This window comes from Equus przewalskii, chromosome 13, assembly GCF_037783145.1.
Source record: "Equus przewalskii isolate Varuska chromosome 13, EquPr2, whole genome shotgun sequence".
Taxonomy (NCBI): Eukaryota; Metazoa; Chordata; class Mammalia; order Perissodactyla; family Equidae; genus Equus; species Equus przewalskii.
In genome coordinates, this window is record NC_091843.1 from 85,531,844 (window position 1) to 85,552,090 (window position 20,247).

The 20,247-nt window shown below is 41.9% G+C and overlaps 1 protein-coding gene across 2 annotated transcripts in view; it reads left to right on the forward strand.

Moving 5' to 3' along the window:
* DMGDH (dimethylglycine dehydrogenase) overlaps positions 1-20,247 on the forward strand; it is a 61,533-nt gene that overhangs the window by 232 nt on the left and 41,054 nt on the right. The window contains exons 2-7 of one of the 2 annotated variants that reach the window (XM_008516561.2): positions 850-1,024; positions 7,316-7,414; positions 8,689-8,853; positions 10,197-10,401; positions 16,524-16,772; positions 19,021-19,219. In XM_008516561.2, the coding sequence (XP_008514783.2) occupies positions 850-1,024; positions 7,316-7,414; positions 8,689-8,853; positions 10,197-10,401; positions 16,524-16,772; positions 19,021-19,219 (1,092 nt within the window). Of the gene's footprint in view, positions 1-849; positions 1,702-7,315; positions 7,415-8,688; positions 8,854-10,196; positions 10,402-16,523; positions 16,773-19,020; positions 19,220-20,247 lie in introns of both variants that reach the window. The other variant, XM_070571549.1, reaches the window with a different exon arrangement.

Consider the following 20,247-nt stretch of genomic DNA (forward strand, 5'->3'; position numbering starts at 1 on the left):
GAGTGGGGCCCGGCCTGTGGCTGCGGAGCTGCGAGCCAGGGCCGGAGGGTCTCGGGGTGAGGGGCGCTGCGGCCTCCGAGAAATGGGCGCTCGGATTTCTTCTTGATTATCTGTGTTTTCTTTTCCATGCACAACCGTACAAAATGAACCAGTGTCAAGGGGTTCCCGGTGCAGTCTTTCCCGCCCCAATCCCTTCCCTGCACCTGTCGCTACTGTCTTCTGTATCTATCCAGACATGGCCTGTGTGTAGGCAAACACAGGGGTGTGTGTGTGTTCTTTTTTGCCTGACTTACACGTTGCTCTTTACAATATGTCTTGGAGAAGCTCACGGTCCAGCTGGGAAGACAGCCATGCAAGTAATATATTCAACCGCTGTGTAATAATTATAATCAGAGAAGCATCTCCACCGTGAGAGGAAGAACAGGTTACTCCATCTGGCTCTCTTCAGCCTGGAAAACGTTGGAGGGAGGAGATGATCCAAGATTTATAGATACTAAACTTGAGGATGATTATGGTTTTTCAGGTGGTGTTCTTTAAGTAGATTGAGAAAAATTATTCTCTAGATTCTTTGAAAAAAGAAGTCACCTGTTCAGTTCTTTAGCTATGTTAGTTATCAACAATGGAGCAGAATTCATGGAAGGGGACTCCCAGGCCTCCTCCTTCTTCCTGGGACCAGGTTGCCTAAGTCAAGGTTTAGAAGCCCCAAATGATTGCATCAGCCTCATGCACATCCCACAGGCACTGCGTGTTAAGTATGAGAGAAACAAGGACAAGCACATTAGTCAGAAAAAAAACTATGACTGCTATAGCCTAGTAAAGCTACCGTTTTAAAAAAAAATTGTCTTCCAGAGAGGAAAACCCACCCTTATCTGCAGAAACAAGATGGAAAGACAGAGCGGAAACAGTGATCATTGGAGGTGGCTGCGTTGGTGTGAGTCTGGCTTATCACCTGGCCAAAGCAGGGATGAAGGATGTGGTCCTCCTGGAGAAATTGGAGCTCACCGCTGGATCCACCTGGCATGCAGTAAGAAAAGCACCTCAGAACTGTCAGATGCACTGACTGGTGCAGGAGCACCATCAGTTTCCTTCCCATTCGCAACTCCACACTGTGAGCTCTTTAGGTTGAGTTCCCTTTGAATAGTGTTGGAAAGTGCCATTCCCCCTTGGTTAGTGACTTCTTCACCGTGATCAACATTTATGATGTCTTTATCTTGAGCCTATGGCTTCTGGATTCAGATCCTTCCTCTGCCATTTTCTGTCTGTGTGACTTCTGGCAAGTTACTTAAGTTTCCATTTCCTGATGTATCAAATGAGAATATTAATAGCACCTACCTGCTAGGGTTGTGATGAAAATTGAGTTAATATGTGTAAAGTTGTTAAACACGTGGTAAGTATTTGGTCTGTTAGCTCTGTTGGAAGGATAGTGGCTGGGTGATCCTGATGCTGCCCGAGACCGTCGCCTGTACTCTCCCATCTGCTTTTAGTGGTCCTTTTACATTTATTTATTTCTGATTTTAATTTTGTGCTGTGAGACAACAGCTTGGCTTCGTGAAGACTTAACTATGAGAACTGAGAACATGTGACACAGCCTGCATCTTGTGTAAAATAAAACACACCACCAAGTCAATCTCGCATATTTAATGGTATATGTAATTGTTCCAGTGCTGCACAATGATTGGACTTCAGTGGAAGGCTGCTCAGGTAAATGAGGTGATTGACACTGCTTTCATACTGCCAAGCCAGTTATCCCTGAAGTCTGCTAAGGACGGGAGAGGAAATTTTCATGACTGTCGGTACACATTTCTCTTGGAGGAAGAGTTGGGCATCGTTAGCCATGGCTCATCATCCGTTTCCTTCATTAGCTTTCCTCTATTGGGACAAGAGGAAACCCCGCTGTTAGGGGCCTTTGGACATCCAGAACCTGCTCAAGGTATGGGGCGGAGGGTCGAGCGCTAAAAGGGCTGCCTGCCTCCAGCTGAGTGTGGGGGGGAGTGTGGCCCAGACTTAAGCCCAGTTGGCTCCAGAGTCCCAGTGGTCAAGTAGTCAGACCACACACACCGATTGGGTGGATGGAGGCTCCTAGGAGAGTTGCACCAAGCCCAGCTCCTCTTGCCTCTTTCCTCTCCCTCCAACCTCCTCACCCCTCAGCCTGGGAGGGAGGCCAGGGTCCCTGGTCCTCCCTGGGTGTAATTTCAGAGTCTTTGCAGGCACACTTGCCTCTTGTTTCACCAGTTCTCTCTCAGCTTGCTTCCTCCTACCTGGAGAGAGCAGTGAGAGAAGCCACCAACACTCCTGGCTCTTCTCCCCTCCCTGAACTAGATTTTCTACGCAGGTTTCCCATTATCCTGTCAAACAAAGCCTGCCTGTCTCCTATAGCTTCTCCTTAGTGGACACTCAGGCACACTGTCAGCAAATACTTACTAGGGCCCTATTTTGTGTCCGGCCAGCACCATTCTAAGAGGTGAGCACATTGCAGTGAACAAAATGATGTCCCTGCCCTCATGAAGCTGCATTCTGACAGAATGCGAACACAAACAATGCCAGAAAACACACAAACAATGCCAGAGTCGTCAGTGCCCTGAAGAAGAGCCAGGCGGGGTAAAGAGATGAAGAATGAGGGGGAAGGAGGAGTCAGGGGGCTGTTTTAAAGAGGTCACACATGAGCGGAGACTGGGCAGAGGTGAGGGAGCAAGGGGGCCATGAGGCTGTCCAGGTCAGAGCCTGGAGGCAGAGGGCAGTTTAGGCAAGTGGGACAATCCCGAGAGGGAGGCCTTACATCCTTTCAACACTTCCAGGCTGTTGAGGAGGGTATACACTTTAACATTTTAACGACTTTTTTGCTCATTTATGTTTGATTGATTTGATGTGGTCTGCATGTTAGAATAATTACTGGATTCTCTGCAATATTACTGCTTAGACATCCCATGAATTAAAAAAAAAAAAGCATCATACCCTTAACCCAGGTTCTTTTAAGAAAAATGGGCAAAGTTCTTAAGATGATAGCTCTTTGTTAAAGGTGCACAGTAATTTTCCCTTAAGCAAAGATACCAAAGGGAGTGGAAAAGGCATTCTCCTGCTCTATGCACAAGGTATGAAACTTTTAGATGAGATCCACGCAGGGGGAGCCCAAGATGGACTCAGGCGGCAGAAGCTGGGTTATTTGGCCTCCTAGGAATAAAGGAAAAGAAAAGAAGGTTGCCCTAGGAAGCTGATTCTAGGACTTTTTGCAAGTCAAGGAGGCCTCCCTCTGAGGAGCAACGTGAAGAAATTCCACATATGAGGAATTTTTAACACAGAGAAATTTTTGGAGCAGATGTGAGAATGTGGAAGGTTGGGGAGCCAGTTGAAGGAGCAGACTGCAAAAACAAAGGCAGTCTCACTGGAGTATAACACGTGCTCAGGGTTCAGTGTGTCTGGAGAGGGCGGGAATCAAGTGCTTGGGGAGGAAGGCACTGCTTGCAAAGTGAATATTCAAAATGGAGTCACTAATCCCTAAATCTTGAGATTTTGCTGTATTTTAACGAGACTCCTTTGTCAGCACTCGACACTACTGCTGATAATAGAACACGTCATGCAGGATGGAGGAACAGGGGAGAGGGTGGAGTGAGAAGCAGTTTGGGAGCATGAGGTCCCCAGGGGATGCTGCCCCTGGGGATGGTGCAAAGTGGATGTTTTGGAGGGCTGAGGACTAAAGATGCAAGATGATCCATTTGAGGTGTAGGAAGACAATATTAGAACTTTTAATTTGTTTTTACCTGAAAACATGAGACAGAGATTAAGCTTTCCTAATCTTGATAAATAGCCTTCCCCTTTGATGTGGGTGACGTAGTGGGCAGGACTCCAGGGTTGAGTAAGGGGCAGGTGGCGTTCTCCAAGGGGTGAGTCCTCGTTCTTTCCTTGTCTTCAGTCGTCTATCATGACATGTTGCAGATCACATGTTGGAGGATATCATTGTTGTGACTGACTTTATAGAACCGGGGCTTTAAATAATATAACTTGTGATGAAAGGGAGAGGGAATGGCCTAGAGAGTGTTGTGCTACAAGGAAGTTTGTTGGTTATCTCGTAACAATAATTAAAAGAGTTGTGAAAAGTTTTTCCTTTGCAAAAAGACAAGTGTCCGAAATTTGGTGACCTTTGTAGTGGTGGAAATGGCTACAAGTCATTTCCAAATGGCAAATACAAATAAAAAAATAGATGCAACCTATCTCTTCAAAGTAAAGGTGATGCTTAGAATAAGTGAGAAGTAATTGTTTTTTTGCAAAATAGTCCTGTTGGGAAGAGAGCGTTTTGAAAAGGGATGTTTAGATATGTCGGTATCATTATTAGATTTTTCTGGCCAAAATGATGTGTGTAGAAAAACTCTCATATATGCAAGAGAGAAATTTTTTAACTCATTTAAAATTTTTCCAAATGAGGATTTTTGGTGGGATTTGTACGTATTTATTTAAAATATAAAAATGCAGTATCTTTCAATTGTCTTGTAACAATAACTGATGGACAATAGAACAGGAAACGTTAATAGGCAAATTTCAGCAGAACCCTTTCCGCAGGTGGTGACTGGGCTGGAGGCAAGGGTGTCAAGACACAGAGAGTGCAGCCATGAGACCACACTGCTCCCACCTAGATCTTTGTGTCAGTGACAGGCAGCTTCTTCAGCTGTCACAGCCACTCCAACCGCTCTCAAAATAAGACAAACCTAGAGTCAGGCCTTCAAACTGCTGTTTTACCAAGGTTAATCCAATATATATATTGTAGCAAGAAAGTATATTAATCTCATAGCCCTTGCTAAAATATTAATTAGCTTAATATTCAAAAGCTTTTCTACACAATAAATAAAAATTATTTAAAGTATTTAATTCATTTCAAGTCATTTTTGTATATTTTATCTCTGTTAATATACTAATGCATATTTATATATCGTGAAAATAAAAAAATACACGTATTTTAGTGGATATGCTCACACATCTTTATTGGATATGAGTGCATGGAGCCACTGGGACGTAGGATGGCTGGAGGTCAGTCACTGGGCTTTTTGAAGCTGTAGAGGCTCATGAAAGAGGAAGAATGATTATTGGGGAGAGAGGGAGAGCATCACTAACTTCAGCATCAATTGATGACTTTTCTAACTCCATCGTTCCTTTCATACTTATTAATTGTCAATCTGCTTTAAGGAAGAGCTTTCCCTTCTCCCTATTTATTTATTTATATCAGCAAGGATTCATAAATTCTTATTTTATTCAAAGGGTTATAATTCTTAATGATGATTCATGTCTCTGTTTCATCTTCCCTCTTTTATCTTCTCCGCCAACTATAATCATTTTCTTTCTTCAAAGCAAAGGTGAGCCCCTTCCTGATCCTCCTTGAAGATGTCTGTGACCCTCCAAGCATCTTCTCTTCTCTCAGTTCCCTTAGTGCTTGTCTTTCTCTATATGCTCTGGCACTTAATAGTAGCCTCTTGATTTCATTGTTTCATGTATGAAAGTTTCATGACCTTGGTCAGACTATAAAATCTTGAAAGGTAGGAACAGTGTTTTCTCCTTCTTCAAACTTCCCATTTAATATATACCTCCTGAAGCCCAGGGCAGAAAAACATGGTAACCTTCCTACATCCCACACCACAAGACTGGCTTGTAACAATAAATACCATGCCAGATAGTACAACAGAAGCACAGATATGGTTGACCTCAACTTTTAATCACAAATTAAAAGATGAAAACTAGTTGATAAAAAATACATAGGATACAAAAAAAATAAATAGCATAATTTTGTACCTCACTTCTGACTGTCCTAGCAGCAAGGAATCTAGGGTAGTATGAATCGGTCTGTGGAAATAAGTGTACTCTTTCAGGAAGGGAGGCTAGCTTTTCCCTAACCAGGAATTCCTAGAAGAGTTTCTTCCCTAAACAAAGGACATTGGGCTAAATGTTTTGAATAACAGTTTTACAAAAATGAACCATGTGACTCTTTCAGATGAAAGACCATTAACTCATTCTATGAAAACAGCTTTCTGGGGTAGGGAGGAAGGGGTTGATGCAGTGTGTGTTTATAACTTTCTGGTGGTCTGGTTCAGCCTAGGTTAAGCTTAGGGGATCTTGTGGAGTGAATGGTGAACAGAAGCCTAGGCCAGTGCTCGTGGCTCTCAATCAATATCATCTGACAGGAGATATGTGGAAGATCAATTGAGTTCCCTGTCAGATACCTGAAGGCCAGGGATTCTCTAGAAAAGTTCCCATGCACACGAGATACCAAGCATGTAAAGAAGAATGGGATGTTTGCTTGAAAGTTAGGGAGCCTGACTTGCAGTTCTGTTGTAATGGGGCTGCACTATGAGAGGACCTAAAAGCTGGGCCAGGATTTTTCTGGTATGTGTCCAACCGCTTGACCACATAGTTGATGGAAATCCGAGGATTCCAGTCCATAAAGGATGATTGATGAACTTTAAATGGAATTGTTTGAGTTCAGGAGAATCAAATTCCCACTACTACCATAGAAGAACCTTATAAATCCTCCTAAACAGATTTTATTTTGAACATGTTGTGTTCTGATGAGCTTTCCAGGATAAATTAGCTGCAAAATGGGTCCTCAGACGCTTCATTGAGAGAACCTGCTTCATGTACTTGCTTAGAATTCTTTATCTGGATACTACATTGCATCTTTCAGAGTTGATAAAAGGGGTTTGGGCATGCTAATATTTAGATATTTTTCCTGAGAGTAATTATTCAATATTTACACAGCAGATATTTGTGGGGTACAATTTATGTGCTCATCACACAGGTTAAGCTACCACAGAAGTCTGTTCACCAATTCGTCAGGCTCTAATTCCCAGGTATTTTCCAATTCCTGAATTTTGGAAGTTTTAGGAAAGGGGAATGGAGGACTGCTCCCCTGAAGGGAATGGTGGGGATTGGGTCAAGGAAAACTCTTTGCTAGTCCATACCCCTGCTTAAGGAAACACACCTGATTTGCTGGTTTGAGTCCACATAAGCCGTACCTACATAGTCTTGCTATTACTAGCATATTTTCTTAAACTTTCCATCTAAATATTCCCATTTCTGAATCTGCAAACAACCCTTTCCCTAATAACTTTTAGGGACTTGATGTTTATATTCGTTGGCCGGCTCTCTCATTACTTGTATGGTTCAAATTGGTTCCTATAACTTATGCTCAGGCTGGTGCTGATGTGTTCTAATCCCAAAGGACTGGCCGCTGCTTCTCTGTTTCCTGCCAGCAGTAAATTAGAGCTTAACAGATAAACTGGCAATATTTTGAGAATGTTAACTTTTCTTAATATTTTCTCTCCTCCCCACTTTTAAGGCAGGTTTAACAACTTACTTTCATCCTGGAATAAACTTGAAGAAAATACATTATTATAGCATCAAACTTTATGAGAAACTGGAGGAAGAAACTGGACAGGTAAATGTGTTTAATTTGAAATTATCTTTTGGTCAGTTTCTCAGAAATATGTAAGGTTTCCCCAGGATTTTGATATCATCGTGTACAGCTATGTGTAGAGACATCAGTCACTTGTGAACTGTTTAATGTGGTAGAGAAATCTGATGAGAGTTTAAGGAAAGAACCCCCAGAGTTTGCTTTATAATCAATTTAATTTCTTGAAGTGTATCACCCATGTAATCACCTGCTCTTCTTGATTTTTTAAACGAAAAAAGAATAAATAGCAACTTTAAAAATATCTTTTTTGGGGGCTGGCCCCGTAGCCGAGTGGTTGGGTTCGCGCCTCCGCTGCAGGTGGCCCAGTGTTTCGTTGGTTCGAGTCCTGGGCGCGGACATGGCACTGCTCGTCGAGCCACGCTGGGGCAGCGTCCCACATGCCACAGCTAGAGGGACCCACGATGAGGAATATACAACCATGTACGGGGGTGCTTTGGGGAGAAAAAGGAAATAAAATAAAATCTTTAAAAAATATATCTTTTTTGTCAGTTATTATATCTAGAAACCAGGAAATCAGAGGCTTTCAGCCACTGGGTTGCAAAGGATCTGATAATGTGCGTGCCATATTGTCACATGGCTTGGAAAAGTACTTCACTCAAAGCCCCTCACTTTTATTTTTATCTCTTCTCATATTTATTAGTACTTTCAAAATAGAGTGGCAGGCAAAGAGTATCCATAGGCTAAGACTGAAGTGTACTGTGAGCAATCTGAGGGCAAAGGCTGCCTGCTGGATCTCTGTAACCCAGGGCTGACCTGAGGGCTTGGCCAACTGAAGGACTTCAATACATGTCAAATGCATGTTTATTTCAGTTCACACTTAGTCTCATCACTTCAGCATTCTGATTCTTCCTATTCCCTCCTCAAATTCTTTGTCCTTCTCTTTTTCACATAATTTTATTTCCCTCTGTACATTAACACTATTGCATGTTATTGTAATGATGCGTTTAACTGTCTGCCTTCACTGTAGGCTGTGCGCTCCATGCAGGCAGGGGCTTTGCCTCTCTTTCACAACAGCATCCCTGGGGCTTAGCATCCCTGGGCACAGAGGAAACACTTAGTAGACAGTTGCTGAATGAATGTCTTTTCATAAGATGCAAATACGTTATTTAGTTATCTCTTTCACTGCATAGTAAATCTCTTTTCTTGTACACCTGCATTTTCGTTGTGCTGGAGAAGAACCATGTTTGAGTGCCAAATAATGATTTGTTTATGTGTTTTTATTGACATTATTGTCACAGGTGGTGGGATTCCATCAGCCAGGTAGTATCAGAATTGCTACAACTCCTGTAAGGGTCGATGAATTTAAATATCAGATGACTCGGACGGGCTGGCATGCCACGGAACAGTATATTATTGAGCCTGAAAAAATTCAAGAGATGTTCCCTTTACTCAACATGAGTAAGGTATTTATCTTAAGGGCATTTCCACCATGTGCTAACTTGAATTAAGATTAGAAAAAGTTATTTTAAAAAGTTAATTAAAAATAGAAAAATTTTGTGCACACATTTCGAATGGCAAAATCAGATGATTAATGCTGGAATTTGGGTAAATTACAAGGTGGGCTTTTGTGTATGCTAAATGAAATATGAAAAGCTGATTAAAAATCTGATTAGTTTTCCACTTATGACCAATGAGGAAACATTATCAATACCTTTCTGTTGCTGTGCCCCCAGAATTAGGGATTCCCATACATAAACCTTTGTATGAGAACTGCAGAGAAAACAATAACCTATATGATAAATATGTGTATAGAAAGACTGTGTTATTGAATGGTGCTCAGCAGATTTTTGTTGAATGGGTGACGCCTAACTAGACTCCTTCCTATTGCTCTCTCCTTGTCTCATCTGAGTCCCATCCTTCTCTCTTCCCCCCAGGACCTAGCCTCAATCCCTAGCACAAAGCAGATACTATTCAAGAATTAGTTGTTGAATGACTAAATCAAGTACGTACACATTTTCCTGACACCAGATATATATTTCACATATGAATTTGTTAACAGTATTAAACAATTAAATATAAACAATTGATCAGTTAGTATTAGATTTCTGACTGCAAATGTCAGAAACCAAAATAATAACGCTTAAATAAGATAGAAGTTTCTTTCTCTTTCATTTAGGCAGTCCAGGTCTTGGGTGGTGGCTCATTTCCAGGAAGACTTCAGAAATCCAGTCACCTTCTAGATCATTGCTCTGTTGTTTCTAGAGTGTGAGTCTTGTATTCTTATTCCAAGATGGCAGCTAGAGTCCAACCATCATGTCTGCATTCCAGACAGCAGGATGGAGGAAGGGACAAAGATGAAGGGACAAAGGGCATATGCCAGTTATCTTTTTAAAATGATTCATGGAAGCTGCCACATGACACTTTCATTTGAATTTCATTGACTAGAACTAAGTAATAGTTTTAGCTACCAGCTGGAACTAATAGCTGCCAAGTACTGGAAACTCTTTGTTCTTAGTGGCCATGTGTCTAAATTAACGTTCGGTTTCCATTGCTCTGCAGGGGAGGGGAGAATGGATGTTGGAGGCAGTTGGAAGCCTCTATCAAATAGTCTGTCCACTTAACTCTCAGTGTGAGTCCTGCCTAAGTTTGAGCTTTGATACAGGAAAAATAAGTGCAGACTGATCAATCTGATGCCGGGATGCGCTTTTAATGGCCAATTTTATTAAACATCTGCTGGTAGGATGCAGTTATACTCTGTACTGAGTATATACTCTTTTGAATGCTGACTCTCTTATGATGGATTTAGGTTTTAGCTGGACTGTATAATCCTGGAGATGGTCACATTGATCCTTACTCTCTAACCATGGCCCTAGCTGCTGGGGCTAGGAAATATGGTGCCCTTTTGAAATATCCTGCACCGGTGACTTCTCTGAAACCCAGGTCAGATGGAACATGGGATGTTGAAACACCACAGGGATCTATGAGAGCAAATCGAGTTGTGAATGCTGCAGGTAAGCATCACGTCTTTTTTTTTAAATTAGTGAGCTTTTCTTAAGTGGCAAAGAAATAAGGTATTTAGCCATGAAGTAACGTTGTACACTATGAACAATGTTGTGAAACACTGTGATGCTCCCAAGGAGGATGTTTTATCTGTTTCTAAGCTACAGAGTCCTCCCTCCATTACTCTGCTCTGAGTGTGACATTCCACTCCGTCCTTGGTTATCTGTAGAAAGGTGGTATTTTTCTCCATGCTGTTTCTTCTCATGATCTGCTCCAGACCATGTTTTGCCAAATTATGCTTCTTTTTCCTGCCTATGTTCATTCTTTCTTTATTCTAATAACCAAATTCTAGTGTTCAAATTCATGAGCATCCTCTTTGTTCTCAATTTGCTTTTTAGAGCAGATTTGATCATTTGGGTTCTCTCTCATCCATTTCTGATTACTTGACTCTAGTCAAAACACTTTTAGCCCTTTTCCTTTCAGAACATTATTAAACCTGTTTCATAGTCTTTTCTTTAGTTTGCTCTGCTACAATTTAGACTCAGAGTAATGAAGCCAAAAGGGATATTGGAGATAATCCAATGAGCCACTCATTTTCCGATTGTGGACCAATGTCCAGAAAGGTCGTGGTTCTTGGCAAAGTGACATCGTTATGTCAGAGCCAGGACTTGGACCTGGGTCTCTTGATTCTTGGGTCAATACGCTTTCTAACAGGTCATTTGCCTGTGAAGTTGTTTTCAACTGTCACACACACAAAAATAAATTCTTGTGCAAATGAAAATGCTTGTGCAGTCTAAACTGGGCTAATAATTAATTTTTACCTATAGTTTGTAATGGTTAATTTAAACCCTAAAATAAGCGTGAAGCAGTAACTGATTTTCTTGGGGTCTGTTCTTTGAGGCATTGCTTAAATTATAAAATGAAAACAATCTTTATTATTTATTAGATTAAATCGCATGCCGTAAGGACATACCAGAAACATGTACTCTTAAGATTCTTTCCTCCAAATTGTGACTTCTGATTGATGTTATTTTTTAACAAAATATTGTTTAGTGGTCCCGGAAAAAGTCATGTCTTCAGTATTTAAGAATTTAAATTAGTATTTCTGAATCTTTCTCACCCATGCTTTACATTTCAAAAGCATAGATACGTCATATCTTCTTTGATATCATTTAAAATTTAAAATAATGTAAAATGACTTTCCTAAAAAATAAAAGCAAAGGCATAAAACATGGCTTAGTTTTTGAACTTCACTGGCCCCCCCACCTCCCCATCTGATTCCCCCCACCCCTCGCTGTCTTGGGGTACCCCTGGTCTAAATTTTGTTAGGTCTAAAGAAATGATATTGTTCAGCCTTTTTTTCCAAGTAGCAAGGATTCTTTGTAATCTTTCAAATTTCTTTCCAATCTCATGAATTCCGCCTGTAAAAACATTTGACTGTTTTCACAGTGATAGTGATGACCAAGTAAACATCTCTGGCTTCCGTATCCAGTGCTGGTGGCAGACATTGCCAGTCAACCGCTGCCCTCATTGCAGAGGGGCTTGCAGGAACGCCATTTTTCTCAACACCGTGCTTCAGGCAGCCACACACTCCCAACTGGTATTTTGAGAAATAACATAGACGACCTTAATTTAACACATTTGTCTATCGTTTTCCTAAAATGGATAAACTTTTATTTGCATAATTTATTGCCATTATCATAATTTTTTTCCTAAACCACAAACTGTGAGGTATAAGGAATCACTGAAGAGAAAGAATAATTTCCGAGGAGCTCTGACCTAAACCCAGGACATTGGTTACCAGAGAAATATTCTCTGCAGCTGTGAAGTCTTGCCGGGTGATGGGGCCGGGGAGGCCAGGGGCAGGAGGCCCAGGGCAACAGGTTTCCTGGTGCTGGCCTGGGAAAACGAATCCTAATTTAACGGAATTCCTGGGATTTGTTGGCCCAGGCCAGCACCAGGCAAACTGCTCTCCAGGACGTCCTTCTACGTCCTTTGTTCCTAGGCCTTTTCCCCAGCCAGAGGGACTCCCTTTCCCACCCTCAGCGCTTGGTAGCTGCAGGCAGCTCCTTGTTGAAAGTTGTGTGAAGAACTATGCTCTCTCAGCCCTCAGTTCTTTATCTCCTTCAGATCAGATCTCTGGCCCATATCTTTTTCTTTCTTCTCCTCCTCTATCTCTTCTCTTCCACTGGGCAAAAGTTACTAGAGAAAAACCTAACTGATTACATATTAGTACTCCGTGGAAGGTGTGGAGGGCTGTGTGGTGAATTATTTGTAAGTCTGTTTTCTAAAAAACCTCATTTAAAGTGTAGGCGCTCCTCCAAAAATAAGCTTCAGTAACTGGGGGCAAAGTTTTGGATATGCCCCCTTCTAGAATTAAAGCTAACAAAGATCAGTTTTATGAATAAAAGCAACCTCTGCAGAAGGCGTCAGGCTAACATGCTTTGGGAATGTGTGTCTGATGGGATGTTTCCCAGGGTGACTCAGTGAGACCCGACGTCTCACAAATTCAGGCAAGGCCCTCAGACCAGCTCTGAAATCCACTTAAAGTAACCAGGATATAGACTTGGACATATCACCAAAATGTAAAAGACGTCAAGGCCACTATTATCTACTCAGCTGTACCATAACCTGCTAGGAGTTCCTTATGCGGAGCCATAACAGAAGGCTGCTGAGTTTTCCGGATATCCGTGAAAAGGAAAGTCTGAAAGTAGAAACTTGTCAGTCTGCTGATGTGTCTCCGGGGTTGTGCAGGGCAGTGGGGCTCTCCTACCAGACACACATGTATTGCCAACCTCATTACCTGGGCAAATTACTCATTTGTAACATGGAGATAATAGTGCCCATCTCAAAAAGTTATTAAGGGGGCTTGTCCAGTGGCATAATGATTAAGATTGCATGCTTTGCTTCAGTGGCCTAGAGTTTGTGGGTTCTGATCCCTGGTGAGGACCTACACACCACTCATCAAGCCATGCTGTGGTGGCATCCCATGCATAAAATAGAGGAAGATTGGCACAGATGTTAGCTCAGGGCCAATCTTCCTCACCATAAAAATAAATAAATTTTTAAAAAGTTGTTATGATCAGTAAATGCTCTAATAATATAAAGTACCCAAAACAGGGCTAATACCACAGAAAGCACTAAAAAAATTAAGTTTAATGATAATAATAATTATTATGATTATTATAAATTATTTCCTTGAAAGTCTATGCCCTGGTCTTGGAAACACTAGCATCGGGTTACCACAGCATCTTGGTACCAGCCTTAAGATTACCCAACTCCTTTCAATTGCTCTATAGTCATCCAGCACCTGTTCGGCTGGTAAATTGACTTCTTAAAGAGCTTGGTTCTCAAGCTAGTGTGCATAGAGTCATCATGGGAAGTTTCCCAGACTTCAAAAAGATTCTCATTCTGGTGGTCTGGGTGGGAGCTGTATTTTAAACAAGTACTCCAGGTACTATACTGTCTGTACCAGATGGTCTGCAAAATGTCTTTTGAGAAACGCTCCTGTGTAGGTGTTCCTACAGGAGAGAGAACATAGTAGCCTTATTCTTGAGCAAGCGGAGCAGAGGAGTGTTCCTGACCCTCCTGGCTCTTGGTGGGCAGGGGGCTGGCGTGCTTTCAGTGCTGCTTCATTGTACCCTCCTTCTCCCCTCCCCTCAGGTGCCCCGCAGGGACTCGGGCAGGGACTGTTTATCACGATCCAAGCTTTTTCTTTGCATGGTGATGAATGTTTCTCTTGACCTCATTTCCAATTGACTCATTAAGCCTGAGATAACTTTGTAAACTTCACTTGAGAATTTTCCTAATATGGTAAATCAGAAATGTGATCGGATCATGCCAACATGAAGCCCAGTGTTCAGCCAAAAAGAATTGCTTAATTTTGCCTGATACTCTGGGTCAGAGAATGTCACTGTGTAAACCATCATTGTCACAGTATAAACCATCTAGTAGAAGTAAACTTGTCCACAAACCTGCATCCTTCATTTTAACTCCATTTCTATTAATTACCCCATTTTCTGTTTTAAAAAAATGGAAGACATTTCCAATGATCATTTTTATTGACTCTTCTCTTCAGTGTTTTTCAGCTAACAGTGGTAGATTGTAGATGATTTCTCCGCATTTGTCTCTCTTCCCTTTGAACTTGGTGGGTGGGTGATCTAGCAGGGGTTGAAGTGTAATCCTGGCTAGCTTTAGGTTGACTTGATTGACACTTAGAGTGTCACTTAGAATGCCCACAAACACCACCACCATAGGGTAAAATTGTATAGAGCTTGCTTTGGGGTTTGGAGTAATTTAGTTACATGATCCTTATGTATATGTTTCCACTTTATTTTAATGATGAAGTGCATTAATAAGAAAACAATTAGACTCAGAAATGCATAAATATGTTTGAATAGGACAGAATTTATTTTCTTCAATTTATGTTTTTAATTGAAACAAGTATATTGAGGATACTGCAGTGGTTTGAATTGCTAGGCTAAATATTTGGGCTTTTTAAATTTTAAGACTGCTCTAGTGCATATAATTAGAAAAAGTAGCGTTTCTATATTTTCCTACAAAGTCCCGACATTGGTAATTCACATCTTCCTACCAGAAAGAATAAATTCTCTAAATTATTAAAGGACCAACAGACGGCTCTAGTGCCCACAGGTAAGATTTTGGGTTTGCAAATGAGCACCAATTTCTGGGGCTATTGTACTAGTGTGACTAACTTAGCCTTTAGGTCAAAACAAAACAACAAACACAAGAGTGATGTGTAGATGGTTAAAATAGAAATAAACTTTGGCACGCAGGTGCACGCAATCTGGGTCTGAGGACTGACTACTTAATGATTCTGTGTCCAGCTCTGACAGAGACTTCTGGACTCCTTGTTAGATTCTGAGAAATGCAGAAACAGATATGGTGAAAAATTTGGAGAACACAACCTCTAAAGAAATAACTTAAATAAGATTCTCTAATCATTTGAATGATTGCTCAAAATTATTGTGAGACAAGCAAGCAAATAGCATCCCTTCCCCCCGAATAATCCATTAGCGGGGCGGGCCATACCACATCCCTGCCAAATAATCATTTTCATCATTTTGGGTTCTAATATATCTCTATACAAGTGAATGAGCCTTAGATTTTTAAAACAAAGTCTTTCTGCAGCAAGAAAACCAATAAGATGTGACGATTCCAGCATCTCCAATGTGCCCTTGGGCACGTTTCTTTCCCTCTCTGGACTTTAACTCCACGTCTGTAGGCCAAAGAGTCTCCTGGTGGAGAATCAAGGGTCCTTTCAACCCAAGTTATCTGGTTCCATCTTTGCAAAGGATAAAATAACGTTCATTCCCACCAATCAGACAGTGCCCATGCACACCGTGAAGTGACAGCACTGGTCATGGGAACCCCCACACCTATTTACGGTCCCCTCCCCTTCGCTGTGGCAGCTCTTCCCTCCTGCTCTGGACTCTTGGTGCCTCACGCCCTTCGCAAGAAAGCATCTTACAAACATATTCAAGCTAAACTTTTTAAATAACAGGGAAAACTTAATGTGTTCTCTCTCCAAAAGTATATACATTTTCAATTTTCAAGTTAACAGAACCATTCCGTATTTGTGGAATTTTCAACATTGACAGTTTGTGGGGAGGAGGGCCTGGGGACGGAGGGACTGACTCATAGGGCTTCACGATGGACGGCTGTTCTGTGCTACGTGAATCACGTCTACATGGGGCCGCTTCCACTGCCCGATCATCCCTGTTCCGCAAGTAGAGCCAGCCTGTTATTGTCTTTCTTACCAACACTTGTATATTTTACATATTTGAATTATTTCTTTTTTCCTTCAAATAAATTGTTTGGGTTTTTTCCTGCCCACCTTTGCTTATGGGCAAAATACTCTCCCAGGAATGGAGTTCCCTTAGATTATAGATATCTTCAAAACTCTGGGACGACGTAAAATATTGTGTTGTCTTCTCTTCCCCCATTCAATTTTGCAATGACAAAAAATTTAAAGTTGTTATGACATTCTTTAGACTTTGCCATGGGTACTGAAGTCTTCTCAATATTTTATTGTAACATAAGTTGCTTTATCAGTGTCAGATGTGGTGTGTTTATATATGTGGTGACATTTTTAAATGATTTTATATTTAAGGATTTTGGGCCCGTGAAGTTGGTAAGATGATCGGACTAGAACATCCTCTCATCCCGGTCCAGCATCAATATCTTGTCACATCCACTATACCTGAAGTGAAAGCTTTGAAACGAGAACTCCCTGTGCTCCGTGACCTGGAAGGATCTTTTTACCTCCGACAGGAAAGGGATGGGCTTTTGTTTGGTCCATATGAAAGTCAGGAGAAAATGAAAGTTCAGGACTCCTGGGTCACCAGTGGAGTCCCTCCAGGTAGGTTCAGGAAATGGAAGTGCGTGCATGTCACATATAGGCATTTTATCCTCCCTGTGGCTGGGGGCTGGCTACAGGATAAGATGGCACCATAATACTGACCAGCAGAAGCCTGGGACATTGGAGGCAAGGGGTTTGAGGGAAGCTCTGTTCTCGCGTCCCTTTGAACAATGACAGCAGGGAGTAAGAGAAAAGAGAGAAGAGGCAGTCGGTGGTGGAGAAGCTGAAGAAACATATTCCCCCCGCTTTGGAAGTTTCCAGGTAATGTTTACCTGCCCACACCAACCTCCTGCCTCCTCCCCGTTTCCTCACTCCCCACCTGCTTGGTCTGGTTTCCAGATTTGGGTAGAGCTGCTGTTGTGCTTTGGCAGTTGGAAACAGGACAGGATATCCAGCCTGCTAAGAAGGCAAGCCTGAGGGTCTATCACAGGGCAGGGTAGGTTGGCACTGCAAACGGAAGCCCTCCCCCACTACATAAATGGATGTGGAAAGGGCGTAGGCCTCTCTGCTAAAGCAGGAGGTACTATCGTTTCTCTTCCAAGTTCTGTAAGGGAGAAGGACCTGTTTCTGTTTTTCATGAAACATTTCCGCAGAGCCAGATTAAAGATTGGGTCACATAAGGAGGTACCTCAGGTTTTAATCTATAAAAGGAGCTGAAATGTCCTTGGGACACTGAAATATTATAGAGGATATAAAGAAAAGTAGGAAATTGTACTTTCCAGAATTATTCTTTGATGAGCTACTTGGGATAGGGACGGAATCCCTCCGTCCTTCCCCTCAAGGAACATCTCTGCCCACGTCACAACAGATGATCACTCAAGTGCCTTCCACGGAAGCTGCGTCGGCCAGCTGAGGGCTTTAGTTCTGCTGAGTGGACTCTGCACATTTGGGCCTGAGCGAAACAGCTCCTGATGCCAGAGGGAGGGCTGATCTGCCACCTCAGAGCCTCCCTCTCTGCTCTTCCCCTTTGCTGGCAGCCTTTCCTCCAAATAAATGTTGAGCCAATATTTAAATGATTCCAGTTGGAGGGAGAGCCAGATGGTTGGCTGGTCTTGGGCGCCCATATGTCCTCGTCCAACCCTGCTGATCTGCAGGCTTCCGTGCCACTGACCCAGTGCGCAGGCCACAGGAGGAACAAGAAGCAGCTGGCTGGCTGCTGGGTGGGAAAATCACCTGTATAGGCAGAGACATTCTTCTAGAAGCTCATCTGTGGCCCTGCCTTCAATCATGGTGCCTTTTAGGACTGAGAAGATGGTTGTACTCCAAGACCCCGAATCTTTTTTTTTTTATTTATTTTTTAATTAATGTTATGATAGATTACAACCTTGTGAGATTTCAGTTGTACATTTTTGTTAGTCATGTTGTGGGTACACCACTTCCCCCTCTGTGCCCTCCCCCCACCCCCCCTTTTCCCTGGTAACCACCGATCAGATCTCCTTATCAATATACTAACTTCCACCTATGAGTGGAGTCATATAGAGTTCGTCTTTCTCTGACTGGCTTATTTCGCTTAACATAATACCCTCGAGGTCCATCCACGTTGTTGTGAATGGGCCAATTTTGTCTTTTTCTATGGCTGAGTAGTATTCCATTGTGTATATATACCACATCTTCTTTATCCAATCATCAGTTTCTGGGCATGTAGGCTGGTTCCACGGCAAGACCCCGAATCTTTTCACAGAATTCTAGCCCTCCGATATGTGTGGGAGCAGTCTTGAGGAAGGATGCCTCTGTGCCATTCCTTCCCTGCCGAGAATTAAGAGGTGTCTGGAATCCATCATCCTAGATCCTAGAGGAGTTTTCCATTTATTCCCAATGTCCTGACATGACTTTGTAAACTGCCATTTGCCCACGCCTGGGAGGATGAAACAGACTAGTACAATTAATTGAAGGACAAAAGATCTCTCTTGACAAACCAAATTATTGTTGTTTGTTTTTTAAAATTGCGATTGGGTTAAATATTGGGAACTGTTAATATGCATAAATTTAAATGTTCTATTAATTAAAAAGGTTAACTTTCATGATTTTATTCTTTCAAGAGATAGCACTGCTGTCACTAATATAATGGGTACACATCTATTGATGGTGAATATTAAGTTTGAACTTAAAAAAGACAAAAGGAAGTACCTTTATAACGTCCATCTTTAAAGGCCATCTTTAAATGTATGCTGATTCAGAGGTTTAAGTCACTTCAGAGTACTTGTCAGTGCAGATGTGGCGTCCTGACCAGAAGGGTGTGTCTTTTCAGGTTTTGGAAAGGAACTCTTTGAGTCTGATCTGGACCGAATCACGGAACACGTTGAAGCTGCTATGGAATTGGTTCCAGTCTTGAAAAAGGCGGACATCATCACTATTGTTAATGGTCCTATCACCTACTCTCCTGACATTCTGCCTATGGTGGGGCCCCATCAGGGGGTCAGAAACTACTGGGTGGCTGTAGGCTTTGGGTGAGTATTTCCATGTAATTCAACATTTGTTGAAGAGTCACATATTTTAGATAAGTATTGTCCCATTTTTCAGACCAAAAATGGAAAATGGGGGCGGGGGGAGAAACTGTTCTCCCTTTCATGACCCATGAAATTGGCGGAATGAAAAATTTCAGTCTTACAACCCAGGCTATATAGTGCTTTAATCACTTGTATAGGTTTTAATGAGTCACACAAAGAAGGGCAATGATGTCCTGAAACTCTCTTTGCATATTTCTTGCCATTTCATTATTTGTGTCTCTTTTCATGCTCTGTATGTTCAGACAGGTCAATTTGCTGCAATTTTACAAGGATGTTTTCATAACACAATGTGACAAAGATAATTCAAAATATCAAATGTGTAACATATCTGATGCAGTTTTCACCATAATTTATGTTTGTCTAACATGATTTGCTTCTTTGTGATTCCTTGGGTTGCTTACTATTTATGATTTCATTACCCATTTGATGTTTCATCTCTAATATTTGTGCCATTAACTTGGTGAATATTAATATCAAGCCCACTTTACTATCATGTCACAGCTTCTAATATTCTATTTTTGTTCCACACTTTATTTGGCCATTTATTCAGCTCATGTTTAATGATTGCCAGCTCTGTGGCAGGTCTAGTGGTAGGCACTGGGCTACAGCTGGGAATAAGGCAGTGAGGTCTGACTGGAGGTGCAAGGCTGGTTGGGGTGCTCTTCTGCTGAAACAGTAGAGAGGCTAGGGTCTGAACTAAGGAAGCAGCAGCGGGGACTGAGAGAAGGAGGTAAAATTATTTAGATTCGGTGATCGATTGCATTAGGTCTTGAGGGAGAGACAAAAATGGCAAAAGATGGCAACCTTTCTAACTTGACCCCTGGTTGGATGCTGGGGCCATGGGGAGAAAGAACCAGGAAAATAATGAGTTCCATTTATGACAGGTTGGGTTTGAAGTGTTGAGTTTAGGTCTGTAGGACATCTGGAGGGAGAAAACCAGATGGAGACAAGGGGCTGGAAGGTATAAT